At 42.3% G+C, this 21,863-nt stretch overlaps 1 protein-coding gene across 1 annotated transcript in view; it reads left to right on the forward strand.

The window, feature by feature from the left end:
- Nucleotides 1–21,863, forward strand: part of FBXW8 (F-box and WD repeat domain containing 8) — a 119,367-nt gene that overhangs the window by 72,809 nt on the left and 24,695 nt on the right. Inside the window, exons 7-8 of the mRNA XM_011964541.1 lie at nt 3,997–4,193; nt 7,251–7,457. Of these exons, the coding sequence (XP_011819931.1) occupies nt 3,997–4,193; nt 7,251–7,457 (404 nt within the window). The remainder of the gene's footprint in view (nt 1–3,996; nt 4,194–7,250; nt 7,458–21,863) is intronic.

The following is a 21,863-nucleotide window of genomic DNA, read 5'->3' on the forward strand; positions in this document are numbered from 1 at the left end:
TAAAAATAGCCATGACATAACTGTAGTAACTGATAAATTGACCATTTATAAAATTAGCTTTCACTCAAACACCCCTCCCTGTTAGGTTCTGTATCTATTCCTGCCCACTCTGCCCATATGCTTTTGGGGCAGATATCCAACAATACAGTTCAAAGTGAAATTGCATACCCTGCAGAAGCTGCAGAACTTTGTGATGTTGAAAGTGACAGTGAAAGAACTAGAAGTGGTAATTACATGGATAAATGGAAATGGCTTTTTTAATTATTTAAGTATCTTTAAAAGATAATTGCCTGCTTATGCAAAAATAATAACGATGTATGTAAGGTTTACAAGATGTACGAATAAAAAGTTTGTAACATGTAGAAATAAAAGTATGACAATAATAGCACAAAGGCTGGAAGGGAAGAAATAGAAGTATGCTGTTCTGAAGTTTTTTTTTTTTTAACTGAGAGTCTCACTCTGTCACCCAGGCTGGAGTGCAGTGGCACGATCTCGGCTCACTGCAACCTCTGCCTCCCAGGTTCAAGCAATTCTCGTGCCTCAGCCTCCTGAGTAGCTGGGATTACAGGTGCCCACCACCACGCCTAGCTATTTTTTGTATTTTTACTAGGGACGGGGTTTCACTTTGTTGGCTAGACTGATCTTGAACTCCTGACCTCAAGTGATCCGCCCACCTCAGCCTCCCAAAGTGCTGCGATTACAGGCATGAGCCACCACACCCAGCCTAAAGTTCTTATATAACATGTGAAGTGATACAATATTACTTGCAGGTAGACTGTGATAAGTTAAAGACTTCTGTTAAAATCCAAAAGCAACCTCTAAAATAACAAAGAGTTTTGGCTAACCAACAAAGGAATTAAAATGGAACAAAACACATTTAGTTATCCCAAATACTCAATCCAAAAAATAAAAAAGGCAATAAAAGAGGAGAAAAGGGAGCAAAGAACAGATGGGATAAATTTAAAAAATTAGCGAACTGGTAGATTAAACCCAACCTTATCAATAATCACAGTAAATATAAATTATTTAAATGCCCCAATTAAAAGCAAGACCAACTGCATGCTGTCTACAGAAAACCCAGTTTCAATATATAAAGACACAAGCGGAAAAATGGGAGAAGTTCTGCATGCTAACACTAATCGAAAGAAAGCTGGCGTAGCCATGTCACTCTCAAAGTGGATTTCAAAGCCAAGACTGGAATAACCAGGGATACGGAGGGACTTTGCCTATGATAAAGAATCAACTCATCAAGAGGACATAACAATCCTAAATGATTTTGCACCTAAAAATGATGTTGAAGGACTGTGCACGTGATACCAGCCTCTGACAAGTGAGGACCTGACCAAGTGCAACACTTTATAATTGAAGCAGGGGAAACTGAAAAAGATGACAACACGACAGTCTTTCAGGAGAGAAAGATTTGACCATTAAATTGATGGAGCCTTGGAATTTTTTTTTTTTTTTCCGAAAAGACCCTGCTCAGGATAGCTCTGTGCAACTCAACCTTGTGGTGAAGGATGTTTTATTGCATAAAGTTCTGTTGGAAAAATGATGCCAACAAAACCAATACTTGATTAATAATGAAAAATGTGTTTATAGATAAACTCCATGTGTGCTTAGAGTGAGCTGTGGTTAAATAGCTTCCACGCTTGGCAGCACCCAGGGTGAGTTTGATGGTGTATGTCAGTTACTCATTGAACTCGTAGTTATTTTATGCACTTACAAATGCAGCCACTCATCCTGCACTTTTCCAGCTAAATTCCAGCCCAGCTTCATGACATACCAAGTGGCTTTGGACCAAGTTGTTTAACTGCTCGGTGCTTCTGTTTCTTTTCTGTGAGAGGAGTAAAATGGTGCTCCTCCCAAGATGGAAGTGAATGCTCCGTGAGAGGAGACACATGAGTCTCTGAAGACTCAGAAGCTCTATGCAAATGGCAGTGTTTTTTTCTCTTTACTGTTGTGATGTCTCAAAACAAATGCAAACAAATGCAATGCAGTGTCTGAAGGAAGCCCATGTTAAGAGCAGACATCTTGGCATGGGAGAGCTGATCTCCTATCTGATGTGTAGAGCCACTGGCATTTTCTGCAGCATATTTTTCTCTTCTGAGTCAGGATGGAAAGAATTTGCCAAAATAATTGCCAGGGGAATGTGTTGTGCAACCTTTTGTGATCCGCTTATCCCCCAAGTTTATCATAATTCTTAAGAGTACACTGTGTTTTAGTTGCGAAGCAACATTTAGCTTGAAGAAGGCTCTGCTTTTGTTTATAATTGCTTACTTAGCCTACTGACAGTTTGAAAGTCTGGCAAAGCAGTCCAAATGTATTATTTTCTTCCAATTCTCTATATTTATTTAGTGCTGAATGATCCTTTATAGTAAGATCCTAAACTCAAAGCACTTATGGTTTAAAGACAAAGTAGAAGGCAAGAAAAAAGAAAGATAGGAAGATACACTGCCAAGAGAAGAAAAGCAAAAAGCTTGGTCTGTTCTAGATAATAGGAAGTTATAGTAAATAGGGCTAGATTTATGGATGAGCAATAGAAGGGAAATTAACATTGATAGATTAAATATGTTTTATAACACAACAGGAACTATAGACTACATAAAAATAAAAGAAAGGATTGGTCCATCTTCAGTGCTTCGTGTGGCTGGTCTCCTTTCATCTGCCCCACAGTCCTATGTAGTAGGTAATGTTGTCTTCAGCTTTACAGAAAGGCAAACAGGCTCAGAGCTGTTAAGCAACTCCCCTAAGTCCATCAGCTAACAAGTGCTGGAGCTGGATTTGACCTCAAATAGCCACAGACTGTGTTATCTCCACACATTTATTTCTTGATGAATTTTGAAAAATTGAATCAATTGGAATTGGAGCAAGGCAGTAACCAGCCTCATGCAGAGAGTAATTATTTTCTTGGGTAAATCTTCGAAGGGAAGGAAATAGCTTGGGAATGATAAAATGAAATTATTTGTGAGGAAAGGAGAATCAGTGACATGCTAAGTACAGAAAAGCTTATCTGACTGGTAGAAAAGCATAAGTTCCTATAGACCACTGGTTCTAAACTCCAGTGGACATCACCAGAGTTGCTGGTGCCTGACAGTCTGCATTTCTAATAAGTTGCCACGTGGTACTGATGCTACCGGTCTGGAAATCACCCTGGAGAAAGGTGGTGACATGGCCAGTGTGTGAAAGAGGAATTAATCTGGGTAGCAGCATTCCAGGTGCTGGGAGAGGAGTGGAAAATTCGCATTTTTGACAAGTGTGGGATATTGAAGCACATGTTTTAGAGCTATGCAAAATAAAGCGCCGCTGCTAACAGAGACTTAAGGAGGACGGTGCTGAGGAAGGATGTAAAATATAGGCTGAGCATCCCTAATCCAAAATTCCAAAATGCTTTGAAACTTTTTAAGCACTGACACGATGCTACATGTAGGAAATTTCACATCTAACGTTATGTGATGGGTTGGTAGCCAAAACTTTGCTTAATGCATAGAATTATTTAAAATATTGCATAGACCAGGTACATTGGCTCACACGTGTAATTCCAACACTTCGGCAGGCAGAGGCAAGAGGATTGCTTGACCCCAATAGTTCAGAAAACCAGCCTGGGCAACATAGTGAGACTGTGTCTCTACAAAAAATTTTAGCTGGGTATGGTGGCATGCACCTGTAGTCCTGTCTGTTTGGGAGGTTGAAGCAGGAAGATCACTTAGGTGCATCAGTTCAAGAATGCAGTGAGCTATGATAGCACCGCTGCACTCCAGCCTGGGCGAAGAGTGAGGCACTGTTTCTAAAAAATAAAAAAGTAAAATATTGTATAAAATTACCTTCAGGCCATGTGCGTCAGGTATATATGCAACATAAGTGATTTCGTGTTTAGGCTTGGGTCTCATTTCCAAGGTATCCCCTTTAAAAAATTTTCCTTTATGTTGCACGTTTTTAAAATAATTGAACATATTAAGTGAATTAAAATTGTTACCTGCATTGTTTCTTGCTGCATAGGGTTTCTTAATATTTGGGATTTAAGGACCGGAAAGTACCCTGTTCATCGTTTTGAACATGATGCAAGAATACAGGCACTAGCCCTCAGCCAGGACGATGCAACTGTGGCCACAGCTTCTGCTTTTGATGTCGTGATGCTGTCCCCCAGTGAGGAGGGGTACTGGCAGATAGCTGCGGAATTTGAAGTTCCGAAACTGGTGAGCTTTTTAGTCTGGTCATTTTATTTTCTATTCTTAGAATCTCTGGGTCTAATATAAGCATGTACTAATGGTATTGGTAACTCCCATTCACTCAGAGCTTCCTGTGGGCCTTACATCCATAAATCTAACTACAGCCTTACAAAATAGGTAGTAGTGTTTTCCCCATTTACCAAGAAGTCACTTTGCTGCTTAGAGCAGTGAACTGGCTTGCCCCAGTTCTCAGAGCTAAGAAGTTGTGATTCAAACCTTAGGGCTGACTTCAGGGTCAGAGCTGCTCATCACTGTGGTTCCTTGGCCTTTTTCAGACTAACACGGTGGAATCTTACCCTTGGGAATTGACGATCAGTTTCCGACCTAATATATAAGCGAGAATGAGTTCAGTGGTGTTATCCGAGTCCATATGGGAAGGAAGGTTTCCATTCCTACACTTCCTTCATCCCAAGACTGTCTCACCTGAAATTGAAAGTAACTCCTGAGTGAAGATAGATTTAAGTCGGTGTTAATAGGGTAGCCATGTTCCAGGATGTCACCTGTGCAGTTCAGCCAGCCTTAAGAATTCTTTATGTCGAGCTTATTTCTGAGTTCATTTATACAGGAACCTCTGTCTTTGTAGAGTGGGAGATGATTTGGGGCTAAGAAGGAAGTTCTCAAATCTGTCTATGCTGAGTTTGGATTTAATTTAAACAAACTTGATTTTGGCACTGGTAGGAGAGTGAGCAGAAAAGCCAACACTGAGTGATGAATTGAGGGCCTGACCTGGAACCAATCCTGTTCCTCCCTCTTCCTCTCTGGTGGAAATCTTAGACTAGAATAACTTAGAAAGCCATGGCATCACTGCTTCACCTCCATGAGCATCTGCACTTTGGATATAGTGCTCCCCCAAGATGGCCTGATGATGTCAACTCATCTGGGTTTTATTAGAAAAATGTGAAAGTATATTTCTGTTCTCAAAACTTCCAAAGTACTATTTAGTCTGTGATTAAAGAATACTGTAGACCAGCAATCACTAAATGGACCCAGATACTTAAGATGCCAGTTTCTCTGTAAAGTGCAAATCCTGCCTTGGCAATAAGGTGGCATCCTGGCACAGACTGGAAGCTTTTTGAAGTAGTTTACAGCCCCCAGCAAATGGCACCACCACTGTCAGTCTCAGCCTCTTGGTCTGTCAGAAAGCCAACACGGAGATAAAGTTAAAGGGCTAGACAGAGGATGTCCGTTGTAGAAAAATAAGAAATGATTTGGAGGAGTGAGAGGAACCAAGCAGCCATTGTCTGAGGCGGGTTTTATGCATGGTTTAGGAATTATTTTTCACTTTGGGTGAAAGGTTCCCACAAAATGCTCTGAGTATCCTTGGAAAAGGCACCCCTGGCCCGAAGAGCCAAGCCAGTTTTGTCTTGTCCGTATACGCCCCTGAATGGCAGTGGCAGTGTTCCCAGGTCTGCGATATTAGCCTAGAGCGGCTGTCCTTTGTGATGGACCTGCTGCTTGTGAAGCTGGGCCCAAGGATTAGGAGAGTCCCCCGGATGTTGACGCTCCCTCCAGCTCCTCTGGACGGTGTTCCGGAGGCCGGCTTTGAACTCTTTGGCGTATGGTCAGGGCAGCGCTGTCCTTTCACACTGTGGATTTTCATTATTACACAGCGTGGCTCACCTTCCATGTGTCCTCTCGTGATTTACTCAAAGAGGCGAAAGCCTGTTGGGAACAGCACCGTGGAGAAATGGGCCGCCTGTGGATGGACAGAATCAAATTATTCTTGAAAAGTGCGGAGAAATGGGCCTCCTGTGGATGGACAGAATCAAATTATTCTTGAAAAGTGCGTCTCAGACTCGTGCACATTAGAGAAAGGGCCGGTGGTGACGCATTCAGGACTGGGGAGCAGGGTGGGTAGAATGTGTTTGTAGATGCCTTCCTTACCCTCTGGTGGCCAGATGGACCCTGATGACATTGAAACCAGGAGACAGCAGATCACTTGGATATTTTGAACCTTTTGGCCACACATTTTGGCACGAATGTTAAAATATTCTTTTTTGCGAATTTGGAACTGAGTGAATGTTATTTATTCAGTTTCTTGTAAAAACAAACCAAAAAAAAAAACCACACACAAAACAAAACAAAAAAAAGCCTTTTGTTTTTTGAATTGCTATTACATCCCCATGGTTCAGAATTTAAAAGACACAATAAGGCTGATGGTGGGAAGTCTCCGCATCTCATAATCCACTTCCCTCCTTGAAGGCAGCCATTGTTAGTAGATTTATGGATGTGCGAGTCAAGCGTGTGGTGTACTTTCTCCGCCCCCACCTTGTACACATTCAGCAGGTGAGGTTACCTTACTCATCTTGCATCCTTGCTTTACCCGCTAAGTTTATCTTGGAGAATCATCCCATTTGTTCCGTTTTATAAAGAACGTTTTCATGCTTCCCTCTATGACTGCATGGTATTCCAGTGTATAGATACACTAAGTTACTTAATTAGTCCCTTAGTAATGGGTGTTTCCATTTTTCTAGTTTTTAGCTAAGACACAATTGTACTACAGTTCATGAATAACCTCGTATATAATTATTTTTTATATTTGTGAGTTTATTTGTAAGTAACTTCTAGAAGTGGATGTCCTAGGTCAGAGTGTATGTTCATTTGGTATTTTGCTAAGAGTTGCCAAAGTTCTCTTGATAGAAGCTGGACAAGATTTATGTCCCCACCAGCAATAAGTGGAATCCAGAAACACGGAACATACGGAACATGGTTTTTCCCTCCTTCACTTCCAGCCTAGGGTGTTATCAGATTTCTTGATCTTTACCGATATGAAAGATGAAGCATCATATTTCAATGAATTTTCATTTTGTATTTCTCTTTTTAGGCATGTCTTATGTTTCTCTTACACTGAACATCTTTTCTGTTGTGTAAGAGCTGTTTGTGTTTCATTTCCTGTGGGTGTTTCATTTGCCCATCTTTTTCTGTTGGGTTGCTGGCCTTCGCATTGATGTGTAGGTGGAATTGCATATTTTTGACCAAGTCAGGATGAATTTGTGGGACTAAACAACTCTTACCTTTTAACAGGTTCAGTACCTTGAAATAGTTCCAGAAACTGGAAGGTACCCTGTGGCAGTAGCCGCTGCTGGAGATCTGATGTACCTGCTCAAAGCCGAAGACTCTGCCAGAACCCTCCTTTATGCCCACGGCCCGCCTGTCACATGTCTAGACGTCTCTGCCAACCAAGTTGCTTTTGGTGTACAGGGCCTGGGATGGGTGTACGAAGGAAGCAAGGTACACAACTAGCAAGATGTATAATTAACAAAAAAGAACATAGATTTATTTTTTAGAAGGGACTTGAAAAATTAAAGCTCTTCAATATTTTTCCAGATATATCAGGGCAGTATATAAGCATGGTCAAAAAATTCAAAGAACTTCAAAAGGATTGAAAATGAAAATTAATCGTTTTCTTTCTCCTCCCTTCCCCCAACTTCGCTGCATAGAATAAACTATTAACAGTTTTGAGGTATCCACCTAGAAAAATGTAATGCATATATAAGTACATTTGTATACTGAAAACATATTGTTGTAGAGATGCGATCACAGTATACATAGTGTTCTGTACCCAGCATTTTTACTCCATAATGTGCCCTGGGGAGAGCATTCCATGTCAGCTCTTACCAACTCTCCCTCCCTAGGATTCCAGCATATGCTTCTAGCTCATAGCCTGTTTAGCCAGGCCCCTCACTGGTGGGCATTTAGCTTGCTTTCACTGTGTTGGCTGCTGTAAGCAATGCTACAATGCATATTGCAGCTTGCAGAAGTCCTTGTATATATAGTGTATCTCTAGGATGTGTACTTGCGATAATGATGGACATTGCCAAGTTGCTTTTCTAAAAAGGTGCATCAGAATTCACATTCTTACCAACAGTGCATAAAAGTGCCTCCTGAAACTCTGAGTCAGAAGCAGGAAGACAGGTTTTTAATGGAAATTCTTTGAGTGATGACTAAATTTTATCACTCCCTAGCATCTTACTATCCTGAGTGTAGGCCAAATACTTGGTCTAAGAGCTGATTTATAGACTCTCCCTATCAGTGGGACCAAGTGGGAGAGAGAGAAAGTTTTTGTTTCATTTTGGTTTTTTCTTTCCAATTTCCCTGCTCCTGACCCTTTCTGTCAGTTGGTGGGATTCCTGCGAAGGAATGTGTCTGGGCCCGCAGACCCTGTGTGACTGTTAGTACGTTCCTTAACCCTCTTTATGCCTCAGTTTCCTCATTTGTAAAATAGAGTTCATAATAGTGCCTGCTTCTTAGAGTTGTAGGATTAAATGAAAAGCCATATGTAAAGCTTGAGGCATGGTGCCTGGCACATGAGAGCTCACGATCTGTTGGCTCCTGAACCTCCCGTTATTACTCCCACCCATAGTTGGAGTCCAGCCTCTGGTGGTGCTTACTTTTACATCTTATTTCCTCCATGTATTTGACCTGTAAGGTCAAATCTCATTTATGTAGGAGTGATTGGTTTTGCAACCCAGTAAATGGTTAAGAATGGAAGCATCTTGGATCCCAGTGATACATTCTTCATCCAGGAAGACAGACTAAGCGTAGACGCTAGATGTGTGGCGTCCTGTCATCCCACTGTGAAAAGGCCTCCCCTTATGCTGCAAACTTGGTGTGCAGTTTGGTTGGGGCATCTCCATTGTGTCCTAGCTGGAAGATGTGTCATGATATAACTCCTGAGTTTTGTCTTCCAGCTCAGGAGGGAAGGAGCAGGAATTGGTTTCCTAAGGCAGTTTCCTTTCTCGTGCTCTAAAAAAACTTTCTTTTCCCATCCCTGGTGAGCTCATTTGTTGAGAGAGGAGAGACCATTTGCTTTCTAATTTTTCATCTGGTGTGCTTTCAAGTTTGTGTTATCTCATTTATTTTTAGAGCTCTCAGTATAGAGAGGTGATAGTTATATTCAGTACTAGTCTGGTTTAAATTTTTCATGCTTTTTATAAATGTTTTATCAGGTAGGTCCTTTTTCTCTTTGACTTATCTGAATGGATTTATTCCTGTAGTAATACAGTTGTAATGGATACATTTGAGAAACTACCTAAAGGGGCAGTTTCCCAGCACAAGGATCCTTCAGATACGGATGTAAGGCAGTGGGGTTTTTTTGATTCCTCTCAAAATTTCCAACCCAACTGAAAGCATTCACTGTAAGAATCAGCTGATTAATACATTAATTTTATGAAAAATCCTTGGTTAAAAATGTACAGTCCCTGGCTGGGCACGGTGGCTCACATCTATAATCCCAGCACTCTGGGAGGCCAAGTCAGGAGGATGGCTTGAGGCTGGGAGTTTGAAAACAGCCTGGACAACATAGCAAGACCCTGTCTCTACAGAAAAAAAAAAAAAGTATAGTCCCTCAAATGACTTGTAAGCTGGTATTTTCGTTGGTGTTTTAAAATTAGGAGTGGAAATAAATTTGCTACAAGAATGTTTCTAAATGTCTCTTTGGAAGCTGACAGTAGCATTTAGTCATCCAAATATGTTGTGAGCACAGCACCAACCCTCCAAACACTCGTGTGGGTGAATGGCTACTTGTTAGTAGTGTTGGTAATAACTTTGTGTTGAGATGTTTCTCCAACAGGAATGCCACCCACTCAAAAGTAAGAGGAACACCAAGCTTTATCTATGTAACTTTGCTTATTTTTACAGAGATGAGACTTTCCATCCCATTGCGCTTAATGGATTTTCTGCTTCCTCAGAAACACTTGCATTTTTAAGAAACGTAATTGTCATATAACAGCTCTACGTGAATTAAGTCATGTCATGGGTAACTCTGTGAGATTTTAGTATCTTCCTGCTGTGCTCTAATGTGATGTCATAATTCCCAAATAGTCTCATGTGCGAGGCTTGGTGTCACTTTGCTTGTGAATACCATGCTTGGCCATCTCTTTGCTTCAGCCTGGCGGCAGCGTCTATCCCAGCACATTTTATTAGGCTGGTATGAGACTATTAGCAGTGGAGTTTGCCTGGAGCTATATCCACACTAGGGTTTGTATCTGTGCCTCCGGCCTGTATATCTAGGATTCAGATGAAGGTTTTATGAGAACAGTGCATTTGGTTTGTATTTGTTTGTACCTGATACAAAACTGGGGTTTAGCTATAGTCCATTATTGATTAACTGTGATAAAAGCGGACAGTGAAGTCCAAATGTTGAAACTGACTTTTAGTCAGAAACTTAAAGCTCCCTAACCTGTTGAAGTATTCCAGAGGTGTTATTTTTGTTTAGTTGGAGAATATTCTTACACCGTATGATGCCTACATTAGCATGTTACAGGCACCTCAGCTGCATGCGCATGGAGTAATAATGGCTCAAATCCACCCATTCCTATATCTGGCTAGCCAACCCATTGTGTATTCATCACAAATACTGAGCACCAGTAGTGTTCCTGGCATTGGCACGTTAAAACAGCATCACACACAGATTTCAGCAAACTGGTGCTTGTCAAGGAACCTAGCTCTGTTAATAAACATAGTTTTCTAAAGAAACAAAGCCGAGTAATTTAGCAAAAGCTTATCTGTTTAATCTTTTTTTTAAAAAAAGTCTTCGAATGTAGCTGGCTGATCAGTCACCTCCAGCTTGGGTAGGAAGGGATCAGACAGTCTGGGCCCTGCAACATCTTGATTTGCCTGTTGGACAGGGGCTCCCAGACTTGGGTTTCAGGCGTCAAAGTTAGGGGCCACACCTGGGTTTGCCAGCAGTGTTACAGGCCACATAGTCATAGAAAAAATAGCAACTATGTATTTTTGCCCTTTTTTTGGAAGATTAGAGTCTTTTTTTAAATTAAAATCATTTTATTTCAATAGCTTTAGGGGGGTAAAAAGGGTTTTTGGTTACATGGATGAACTGCATAGTGGTGAAACTTGGGCTTTTAGTGTACCTGTCACCCAAATAGTACACATTGAACCCAGTACCCTTCTGAGTCTCCAGGGTCCTCCTGTGCCACTCTATGCCTCTGCATACCCATAGCTTAGCTCCCACTTATAAGTGAGAACATGCGATATTTAGTTTTCCATTCTTGAGTTACTTCACTTAGGATAATGGCCTCCAGTTCCACCCAACTTGCTACAAAGGACATTATTTCATTCCTTTTTATGGTTGAGTATTATTCCATGGTGTGTGTGTATGTGTGTGTGTGACATTTTCTGTATCTACTTATTGGTTGATGGGCACTTAGGTTGGCTTCATATCTTTGCAATTGTGATTTCTGCTGCAATAAACATTTGTGTGCAGGTGTCTTTTTTATACAGTGACTTGTTTTCCTTTAGGTAAATATCCAGTAGTGGGATTGCTGGATCAAATGGCAGATCTGCTTTTAGTTATCTGAGAAATCTCCATACTGTTTTCCATAGAGATTGTGCTAGTTTACATTTCCACCAGCAGTGTATAAGCATTCCCATTTCACAACATCCACACCAACATCTATTGATTTTTCACTTTTTTTTTTTTTTTGAGATGACGTCTTGCTCTGTCGCCCGGGCTGGATTGCAGTGGTGTGATCTCGGCTCACTGCAACCTCCACTGATCAGGTTCAAGCAATTCTTCAGCCTTAGCCTCCCGAGTAGCTGGGATTACAGGCGTGTGCCACCACGCCTGGCTAGTTTTTGTAGTTTTAGTAGAGACGAAGTTTCACCATGTTGGCCAGGCTGGTCTCAAACTCCTGACCTCGTGGTCTTCCTGCCTTGGCTTCCCAAAGTGCTGGGATTACAGGCATGGGCCGCTGCACCCGGTCTGTTTTTTGACTTTTTAATAATGGCCTTTCTGGCTGGGATAAGGCGGCATCTCATTGTGGTTTTAATTTGCATTTCCCTGATGATTAGTGATGTTAAGCATTGTTTCTTATGTTTGTTGGTAATTTGTATATATTCTTTTGAGAAATATCTGTTCATGTCATTTGCCCATTTTTTAATGGGATTATTTGTTTTGGCTTTTTTTTTTCTGCTGATTTATTTGAGTTCCTAGTAGATTGTGGATATTAGTCCTTTGTTGGATATATAGTTTGCAAATATTTTCTCCCATTCTGTGGGTTGTCTGTTTACTCTGTTGATTATTTCTTTTGCTGTGCAGAAGCTTTTTAGTTTAATTAGGTGCCATTTATTTGTTTTTGTTACATTTGCTTTTGGGATTTTAGACATAAATTATTTGCCTAGGCCAATGTCCAGAAGAGTCTTTCCTAAGTTCTCTTCTAGAATTTTTATGGTTTCAAATCTTAGATTTAAGTCTTTAATCCATCTTGGTTAATTTTTATATATGGAGAGACAGGGATCCAGTTTTATTTTTCTACATGTGGTTATCCAATTTTCCCAGTACCATTTATTGAATTGGGTATCCCTTCCTCAGTGTATGTTTAAAAGCAATCCTAAAATTAATCTGGAACCAAAAAGAGCCCAAATAGCCAAAGCAACCCTAAGCAAAAGGAACAACTCTAGAGGCATCCCATTACCCAACTTCAAATTATACTACAAGGCTATAGTAATCAAAACAGCATGGTATTGGTGGTAAAAGTAGATACTTACTGGTACTGGTATAAAAGTACATACTGGTACTGGTAGAAAAGTAGATGGTACTGGTGTAAAAGTAGATACATAGTGGTACAGGTGTAAAAGCAGATACATAGACCAATGGAATAGTACTGGTGTAAAAGTATGGTACTGGTGTAAAAGTAGATACGTAGACCAATGGAACAGAAAAGAGAACACAGATTTTTAAACATCTATAGAAATGTATTTTTTGACTGGGTAATGCATTCACCTAATTCATGAATCAAAAGATAGGAAGGGTGTGTGGTGGGAGGACTCCTTCCCACTCCCTTCAACCTGCCACCCAATTTCTCTATCTGGAGCCAAACCAACGTTGCCAGTTTTTTGTGCATTCTTCCTGAGATAGTTTATGCACTTACAATCAAATTACCATACGTGGTCTCAACCCCACTTTAAACAATGAAAATAGTAAAGTGCTATATTTTTGTCTGCAGCTTGCTTTTTCCTGCAACAGAATCTCTTGGAGATCATTTCTATGACATAACAAAGAACTTATTTGTGTTTTGGTTTTGATTTTTGCGACTTTATGATATTATACTTTGTGGATGTGCTTTAATTAATTTGCTAGCTCCCTATGGATGGATGATCGATTGCTCCTGCTGTTTTGCTATTGTAAACAACACTTGGTCCACATGAACGTATTTGTAGGATCAGTTCCTCCAAGTAGACTTGCTGGGTCAAAGGGACATGTGCCTCCATGATTTTGATAGACATTGCCCTCCACAGAAGTTGTACCTTGGGCAGTGGTGGATGGCAGGGCATCCCCTTCCCCTAGTGGCTCTTGGACGGCTTTTCTCCGATAGGCTTTACAGAAAGATCACAGTAAGATGAGGCCGGGGGGATATACAGAGATCTGACTGGTCCTGCCCTTCATTTAAATTATTTTTCAACTCTCTGCTTTTAGAGTGAATGACTAGAACACACCACTTCACCTAGAATCAGTGTAGCATGACTGACAGCCCTATCTGGCCAGTGTCATGGTGGCAAGAAAGAGCTGCAGCATACACGGATATGCTCCCCTTCTGGGCTTTTTTGGGACCCATTTGAGAAAGAGCCCACAATTATTTTAATCTGACCTGCCTCTTTTCTCTTCTGTAAAATGAGGAGGGTTGAACACGTGACCTTTGGGCTCCTGTCCCGAACCACATTCCTGGATTCTTTAAGCCATGTAGGTGGTTTAAACCTTTTGGCTGTGGAGTTGTGTTGAGCCAATCCACTGGAAGATGCTGAGTTGCTGAGGGCTTCTGAAACGGGCCGAGGAATCCATTATTCTATTACTTCTTCTCTAAGTGTCACCCAAGAGTTCCTAACAGCTGTGCCTATTGCCGGCAGAAAGTATTGGGCAGGAAATGTTTGATTTTTTTTTCATCAGTTCCTACGTCTTGCCTCGTAAGCTGTACATAGGAAGAAGGGCTGCTTGACAGTTTTTTACTTTTGGATAAAAATGGATTCTTAAGTTAAAAATGGATTCTTAAGTTCTGATGTTGCATTCTTGGGTTCTCAGACTTCAGTGACATACAGGACCTCATAGGTAGTCACTGTTAAGTGGCATATGATTGTAAAAGAAAACAAACGTAAAAGTAATTCCTCTGGCCTCATCTCTTATGCTGTGGTGCAAAAATCAGTGTGAACTCTGTTAATGTAGCCTTCATGCCCAGGCAGCCCTTTAAAATCAGTTTTTATGTCTCATAGTTCCTGAATCTATCAAAAATACTTTCATCCATGAACACATATTTATGACACCATATAATCTTTATTAATTCTTTTGCTGCCTGAATTAAATTCTGCTCTCAGAGGTGGAGGGTTAGAAGACCGAATTGCCTTGTTTAAGAGCATTAGGTTGATGACGAGCCTCAGGCCTCATAAAGGAAGAGAGAGATCCACTTAGGGCTCTTAGCATCATTCTATGTATTTGGACATATTTCCTAATTTAGGTCTGAAGTACTTGGCATTTGAGGCAGATTGTATTAAGCGGCACACGGCGTGCATCCTAATCAGGGAGCTGTGAGTGAAGTAATCCAGGAGGCTGGAATGCGCGTGACAAGGACGCTTGCTTGGCGCTGCTGCCTCAGCTTACATCACGCTGGAAAATCATCGCTAACGTCTCTTATGATAATTATTCCCCATACACAGACGTGAAGAGACTCTGGATTGGTTGCTCGCACTCATCACGAGTTGAAATATCTGTCTGGGAGAGCCTTTGGAATCAGCAATGCAGTGCGCATAGATTGTGGCCACATTCTCCCATACCTCCACCCAAATAGGAAATCCATCTTTCCTTTTGTTTGAGATTCTAGTTCGGAGAAGAAAAAAAACTTGGTATTTTACAAGCAGAATGAAAATGAAATTAGATATTTACTTTGTGAACTTTCCATTTAAATATTTTAAAATAAAAAAATTGAAAGTTCACAAAGTAAATGTCTAATTTCATTTTCATTTTTACCTTAACATTTAACATTTTTAATGTTTATCTGCTTCCTGGGGAAGTGTAGAGAGAGAACTCGTGGAGACCAGCTTTCTGGGCTGTTGAGTGATGCTGACTCCCAAAGGGTCCATTGTTGTCGTGAAGGTTGCCGTCATTGTTAATGAATGCTTATTGAACACATGCTGCGTGTGCAATATCTGATTGGCACTGGCAACAGAGAGATGAGTCAAATATCACATCTGCCTCGGGGATTATAGCCTTGTGGTCCTTAACAGCGACTTGGCGATGTAAAGGAGACATGTTGAGATGCACACAAGGTCATAAAGAAGACCTTCATGATGAACGTGGTGAATTCCAGACTGACAGAAAAACATATAGATAAATAAATGAGGAATGAACATTCAAATGCATTTTGTACTGTTTAATATTAAAATGGTATCCATAGTTGATATAATTGTAGTATATGGTTAATAATAAATAATAAATACAATTCTTCTCATTTGTGAAAACCCTGAAGCACCTCCACAGAGCCCTAGAGTTTCTCAAGACAGAGCGAGAAACCTCTGGCTTAGAGGCCTTTGAGGACTGGACCATCTCCGATACTCTGTACAACTGATGGGTTTTTCTGTCAAAAGTGTCTTTTGAAATATTGCTTATTACAGAAGCTATGATCTTTAGGATCTCTAGGGATCCTGGAAGGGAGTGATAAAGTTATAGAATGTAAATATAGGGGAAAGTTGCTTTCAGCTACTGTCAGGGTAGCAGTTGCATCACCACTGAGACTGAGCAAGGGTTCTGCAGTCAGGTAAGCCTTAGGCAAGTGACTTGCCTTGGTGTCCCCATGTGGATACTGGAGCTAATACCCAAGAAAGAGGTAATGTGCTTTGTATGTGGCTGGTGCTCAGCACTTGTTAGGTTCCTCCTTCACCAGCCATCCCCAGCAGCTTTGGGGTCAGGCTGGAGTTCATCAGGCAAAGCCTGGGAGAGAGCAGTCCAGGCAGAGGCAGCAGGGCCTGTGGAAGGTGGTCCCACCGGCTGGAAGCGGTGCTGGGTATATTCAGGCCTGCAGGAGCCCTGCTGAAGCCATACCTGTAGGGATAGAGGCCCATGCTTCTTCACAGGATTCACTTTCCCAAGAAATTTGTTGTTTTGTTTTTTTGAGAGACGAAGTCTCGTTCTGTCACCCAGGCCAGAGTACAGTGGCGCCATCTCAGCTCACTACAACCTCCGCCTCCCAGGTTCAAGCAATTCTCCTGCCTTAGCTTCCCTAGTAGCTGGGACTACAGGTGTATGCCACCATGCCCAGCTAATTTTTATATTTTTTAGTAGTGACAGGGTTTCACTACATGTTGGCCAGGCTGGTCTCAAACTCCTGACCTCAGGTGCTCTGCCCTCCTTGGCCTCCCAAAGTGCTGGGATTATAGATGTGAGCTACCGCGCCCAGCCCCCAAGAACTGTTTTAAAAGAATGCATTTATAGTAGAATGAGACAGGTCAATTTAGCTTCCATGCAGAACTAATGCAATAAGCTAATGTGAATGCTGTCACTTCATATGAAACCCTTCAAGATGTGAAGCCTTATTGGAGAGGGCTGGCACCAAGTCTTAAATGTCTTTTGTCTTTATTCACACTTGCCTAGTTCCTGTATGCCAATAACATCTACCATTTTCTAATTTTTAAAGGAATTATTCAGTCTTCTTGAGACTGAGCAAGTTTACAGAACCATTTAGATTGAAGAATATGATGTTCATTGCCTTTCTTCTCTTTTGGCTTTCAAATTAAGCTTAGAATGTTATTTAGAGCCTGATTTTTCTTCCCTGATGATTGACGTGGAATTTACTTCCTGGTTTACCATCCTACACCATAGAAGAGAGTGAACTTAGCGCTAACTCCGTTTATTTCACCTTCACAGATGGGTATGGCTTTGGTTTGTTTGTGCCAGATGAGCCTGGGAGTAAATACTGCCCAGGCATTGTTAGTGTTAAAAATCAGCTCGTTCTCCAGTTCATGGGGAGCTAAGGGAGCCCTGTTGGAAATGTTTGCCTTTGTTCCAGAGGTGAAAACACTAGTGCTGCAGAAGAGGCTGTGTGCTTCCCCTGCGTGTCCAGACCGTTGAGACTGATGTTGGTTTGGGTCAGAGTAGGAGCAAGAGGGCACTCAGCAAATGGCCTATGTGAGTTGAATTTCTGAGTATTTAAAACATTTTACTGTTTTCAAAATACACATCGTGGTTTAGACTCACAAAATATTACCAAGTAGAGAACTTTAACTTTTTATTCAGCACATAGATGACTATGATTTATTAATTTCCTCCGCACTTCAGTCTTCTATAAGGCACTGTGTTAGAGAGCGGATTTGTAATTAACTTATCAATTATTGAGTTGCAGATGAATCCTTCTAATGGACGCAAAGTTACTCTTTAAAGCATTCCCTCAGTGTGTTATTAATTTACAGGGTAAATCCCCTTTGTAGAGAGCAAAGGAAAACTCCTGCTCAGCCCACATCTGAGCGGTCACATCCCAAACTAAGGGACTCGGGAGGAGCCATGAGGCTGAAGGTGCATTAAAATGAGGAGGCGGGCTGTGTCCAGGGAGCTGCTCTGCCAGACCTGGCTTCCAGCCTCAGCTTGCCTCTGCTCAGAACTGTGCCAGGGACGTGGGATGACCAACTGGCCCCAAACTGAATTCCTCATCCGGATTTCTTTGGGTCTTTGCAGGGTTAGGCCATCTGGCCCAGGTGGCTTCTTTGCACTGTGCTGTTTCCTTGGGTTGAACTCTTAACTGTGATCTCAAGATCATAGTTAAGTTTTAAAAGTATGTTGAAAATGACATGAAAATAATGCCTCCCCGAGTGCATTTCCCCTTCCTGGCTTGCGCCTGCCCTTTCCCCACCTTTATACTCTTGTGGCACCTGTCCACCTGTCAGTGCCCCTCCTCACGGTCCACTTCAGGTTTTCTCAGAGCACTGGCTGCATGGCGAGGAGTATGGGTAAGGCCCCAGTGCCCGTCTTCAGCCTGGCCTTCTGGACTGTGGGGAGTCGGGCCCCATCTTAGCTCCCAGCTGTCTAGTCCTGTGCTTCCAGAATGAGCCCCTTGCTGCAGCCAGACCTCCAGCCAGGCTAGCACCATCCTGAATGTGCCACATTCATTCCTGACCGGGGACTGGCACTAGCATCCCCTCTTCCTCTCCTGTCCCGCCATGTCCTTTTGAAAGAGTCCTACTTACCAGAAGCAGCCTTACCAACTGTCTGCCTCTCATTGAGCATCAGAGCTCTGGCCCTGAGCTTGTACAGAACACGGGATCTGCAGCTCATATTTTCATACCAGCACCGCCCAGCACTGTTGCTTCCCCAGGCTGGCAGCGATTTGGAAGCAGGAAGTAAGAATTGATAGCTGGATAATACTTACCGCTGTCATGGCTGAAGGTCTTCGTTAGCCTGAAAGGCAGTATAGGTAAGCACAGGGGTTCTCACATGCCAGCATGCTTCAGAATCTACAGGAGACCTGATGAAACCACTGATCACTGGCCCCACCCCCAGAGCTTCTGACTCAGTGGGTCCAGGGTGGGGCCTGAGAATTTGCATGTCTAACAAGTGCCCAGGGCAGCCGAGGCTGCTAGTCCTGGGACCATACTTTGAGCACCCTGGGGTAGAGGTTTAAAGAGCATGAGCTTTGACCCCACCCACCCAGGTTTGAATCCTCGTGCCAGAACTTCCTAACTGGGCAAGAGGTTTGAGCCCTCTGGGGCCCCATATTCTCCTGTGTAAAGGGAGTAAAAGCATGGTACCTGCCTTACAGCATTGTGGGGGTCAGGTGAGATAACACATCATAGCAGTGTTTTGCATGTAAGAGAATATTATAAATATTAGCTGTTATTAATTATTTTGGCAGGACAGGAAAGACACTGTGATATGGTTGCAAAGTGGCGTAGGAATAACATGAGCTGGGCTCTACCTAGTGCCACCTCAGCTCCTTTTGTTGCCCATGTAATTCGGGGCCAGCTACTCAAAATGATTTAAGCTTCAGTTTCTTGATGCACAAAATGTAGGCAGGAGTATTTGTCTTCTCTCCCTCTGGGTGGTTGTGAGTTTCAAATGGAAGGATGTTCTGAAGGGATTTGTGTGAAAGGCATGTCCTGGGTATTACGAAGAGCTCATATGTGTAGTGTTGGTTTATGTGCAGAACGCTGCTAAACACATGTCTCTGCCACACCTCATGCACTGTGTAGAGTGAGTAGAGGTGGTTATGCCTTAGGTGGCCGGGAGGAGCCCCTGGGTGGACCTGCTGCCCTCTGCCAAAAGCCCTGATTATTCACTGCGGCTTCCCAGTCTCCCCCTGGGGCTATTTGTTTCAGTGATCTGATTTTACCTGCCTGCCTGCCTTCTTCTAGAAGCTTTTGTCCAGTCTAACTTGGGGCCAAACTAGAAGTTGCCAGGCTAGTCAAAAGAAAATCGATAACCAAGCTAGTGTAATATACTGAATTTCATGTACAATGTTCACTAAGTCCTGTTGGCATACAGATACTTGTACATTATGAGCATCTCATGGTAACCTTTTCATTTTCAAAAGAGTACGCAAGTTGCCTTTAATTTTAAAGAGTTCACTTCATAGTTTGCAGCCTCAGTTTTCACTCCGTAAGATAGATATAATAACTTTCTCTTGGTGATTCTTTCCATGTGGTCAGTGTTCATGGCATTTTAACGCTGCCCATGCTCTCTGTGGGGATGAGGCCTGTTGGGAGAATGAAGGAGGGTGTGAGGATTTTTAGCTCTCAGTCGTACATTTGCACGATGGTTAATCATCTCTTCACTGGACTCACTGCTCTGACATGAATATTCCCTGTTCGTGTTATGTGAGTATTAACCAGGTCTTCCTAATCACACTTCTTACCCTTACACCAGCACTGAGATGAAAATGATCCCAAAGCAGAGAGAAAGCCGTATTCTGCTCACTCCACAAAGTAGACCTGGCCTTTCTTTATTATTCCCAGCGCCTACCGACGTGCTGAGAGAGAGAGATTGGCTGGTTTGGATGGTTTTTGCCTGGATTTGCACCCGAGTGTACTCTTGCTCTGTGGGTTCCTTTCAGGCTTAGGTCACAATAGGTGTTGGTTTGGCCTCGCTCCGGTCCTTTGTAGACATCTGCCCACATCACAAAGCCCCCACATTTGGCACAGGCCGCAGCAGTTGGCACTGCCTGCCCGGGAAGAGTCCAGTCCTGGAACAGCGGGGGTTGCAGGTGCATTGGCACGTGGTGGTAGGGAGCGCACACAGGCCTTGCCTACCCAGCGCCTGGCGACGCTCAGCAACACCGTCCCATCCCTGAAATATCTTGGCCTCGTGGGCTTGTCACTCCAATTAAAACTTAAACATGAAAGCGGCTCAGGCTGCTTCTCCCTTTGTGCTGAATTTGAGCATGGACGGTGCCAGAAGCATGTCATGGAGACTGTTAAGGGGTGCCATGTTAAGGGAACGTCAGGAGTGTCAGGGATCCATTTCTTCAAGATTAGCATCTTGTTGGTTGCTGCTGCAAAGTGCACCTGAAAGGCAAGTTTCTGTTTGCCAACAGAAAGTCACCTTTGGGATGGTGGTGAAAGTCATTTTCCACATGTTCACAGATACGGCCGTGTTACCAAGCCTCACGCTATGACTTATCTCTGGCAAGGACTTACAAAATAGTCTCTCTGGCTGATTGTCAAAAATTACATCATATCGGAGTAAACTGCTTTTAAATCAGACATCCATTATTCATGTATATTAACTGCTTTTTTATTTTTTTATTGGCTGTTTTGTGTATGATTTACTCTTTTCTCACTGGCTCCCCCTCTCTCCCCAGTTGTCTTTCTCATCCCTGTTTTTTTAAGGTCTTAGCTCATCTGTGAGTTTATAGAGACTGTTCATCTAGCTTTGTGCATGAACACTGATATGCACACCTTGCATTTTTGTAGTTCAATTCCACATTTCTGTGGATCTGACTTTCGTTGGGTCAGAATAGCAACGTGGGTCGTTTACATGAGTAAATTCTACCATGAAGATGTTTAGGACTTTTTCTTTTGTATCTTTTGTTTTTTAAAAAGGAGCATCACTAGTCTTGTACTAGAAGATCTGTACTGAATAAAAGTGTACCTGGCACTTAGCAAACAGCTATATACATTGCAGTTGGTGGACAGCAAATAGACTTTGTGTGTCCATTTCTATTTGTGAAGCCTGTCTTTACTGTAAGGCCAGCATAGCAGTCGCCTGGAAGAGGTAGATACACGCAGACATGTGCGGAGTGTGTTCATCTGCTCATTCTTTCATCAAGTGTATACTGAACCCCTCCTATGTGCCGAACACTGCACAGGTATCCAGAGGAGCTTCTGTTCCTTGCACACAGGGGTGGGGTCGCACCCTGCACATCTGGCATCTTGATGGTTATGGTACTTTTTCCTGATTCATGGCATTTGACTGGTTGGAATAAAGACTAGATACAGATTATTCTGTGTATTTAACGCCCAAATCAGCACTGTTGTTTTTGCAGACAGCATCTACATTCTTTTATGCCCATTACTTGAATCTTTGTTGACTCAGACCCTCCTTCTGGAATGATTTTCTGTCTCCTAAAAGTGCATTCTTTAGAAGTTTCTTTCGTAAGGACTTGGTCACACGTGTTTTCTGTGTTTCTTTCTTACGGCATCTTCATTATA

This window comes from Mandrillus leucophaeus, unplaced genomic scaffold, assembly GCF_000951045.1.
Source record: "Mandrillus leucophaeus isolate KB7577 unplaced genomic scaffold, Mleu.le_1.0 Scaffold7, whole genome shotgun sequence".
NCBI lineage: Eukaryota > Metazoa > Chordata > Mammalia > Primates > Cercopithecidae > Mandrillus > Mandrillus leucophaeus.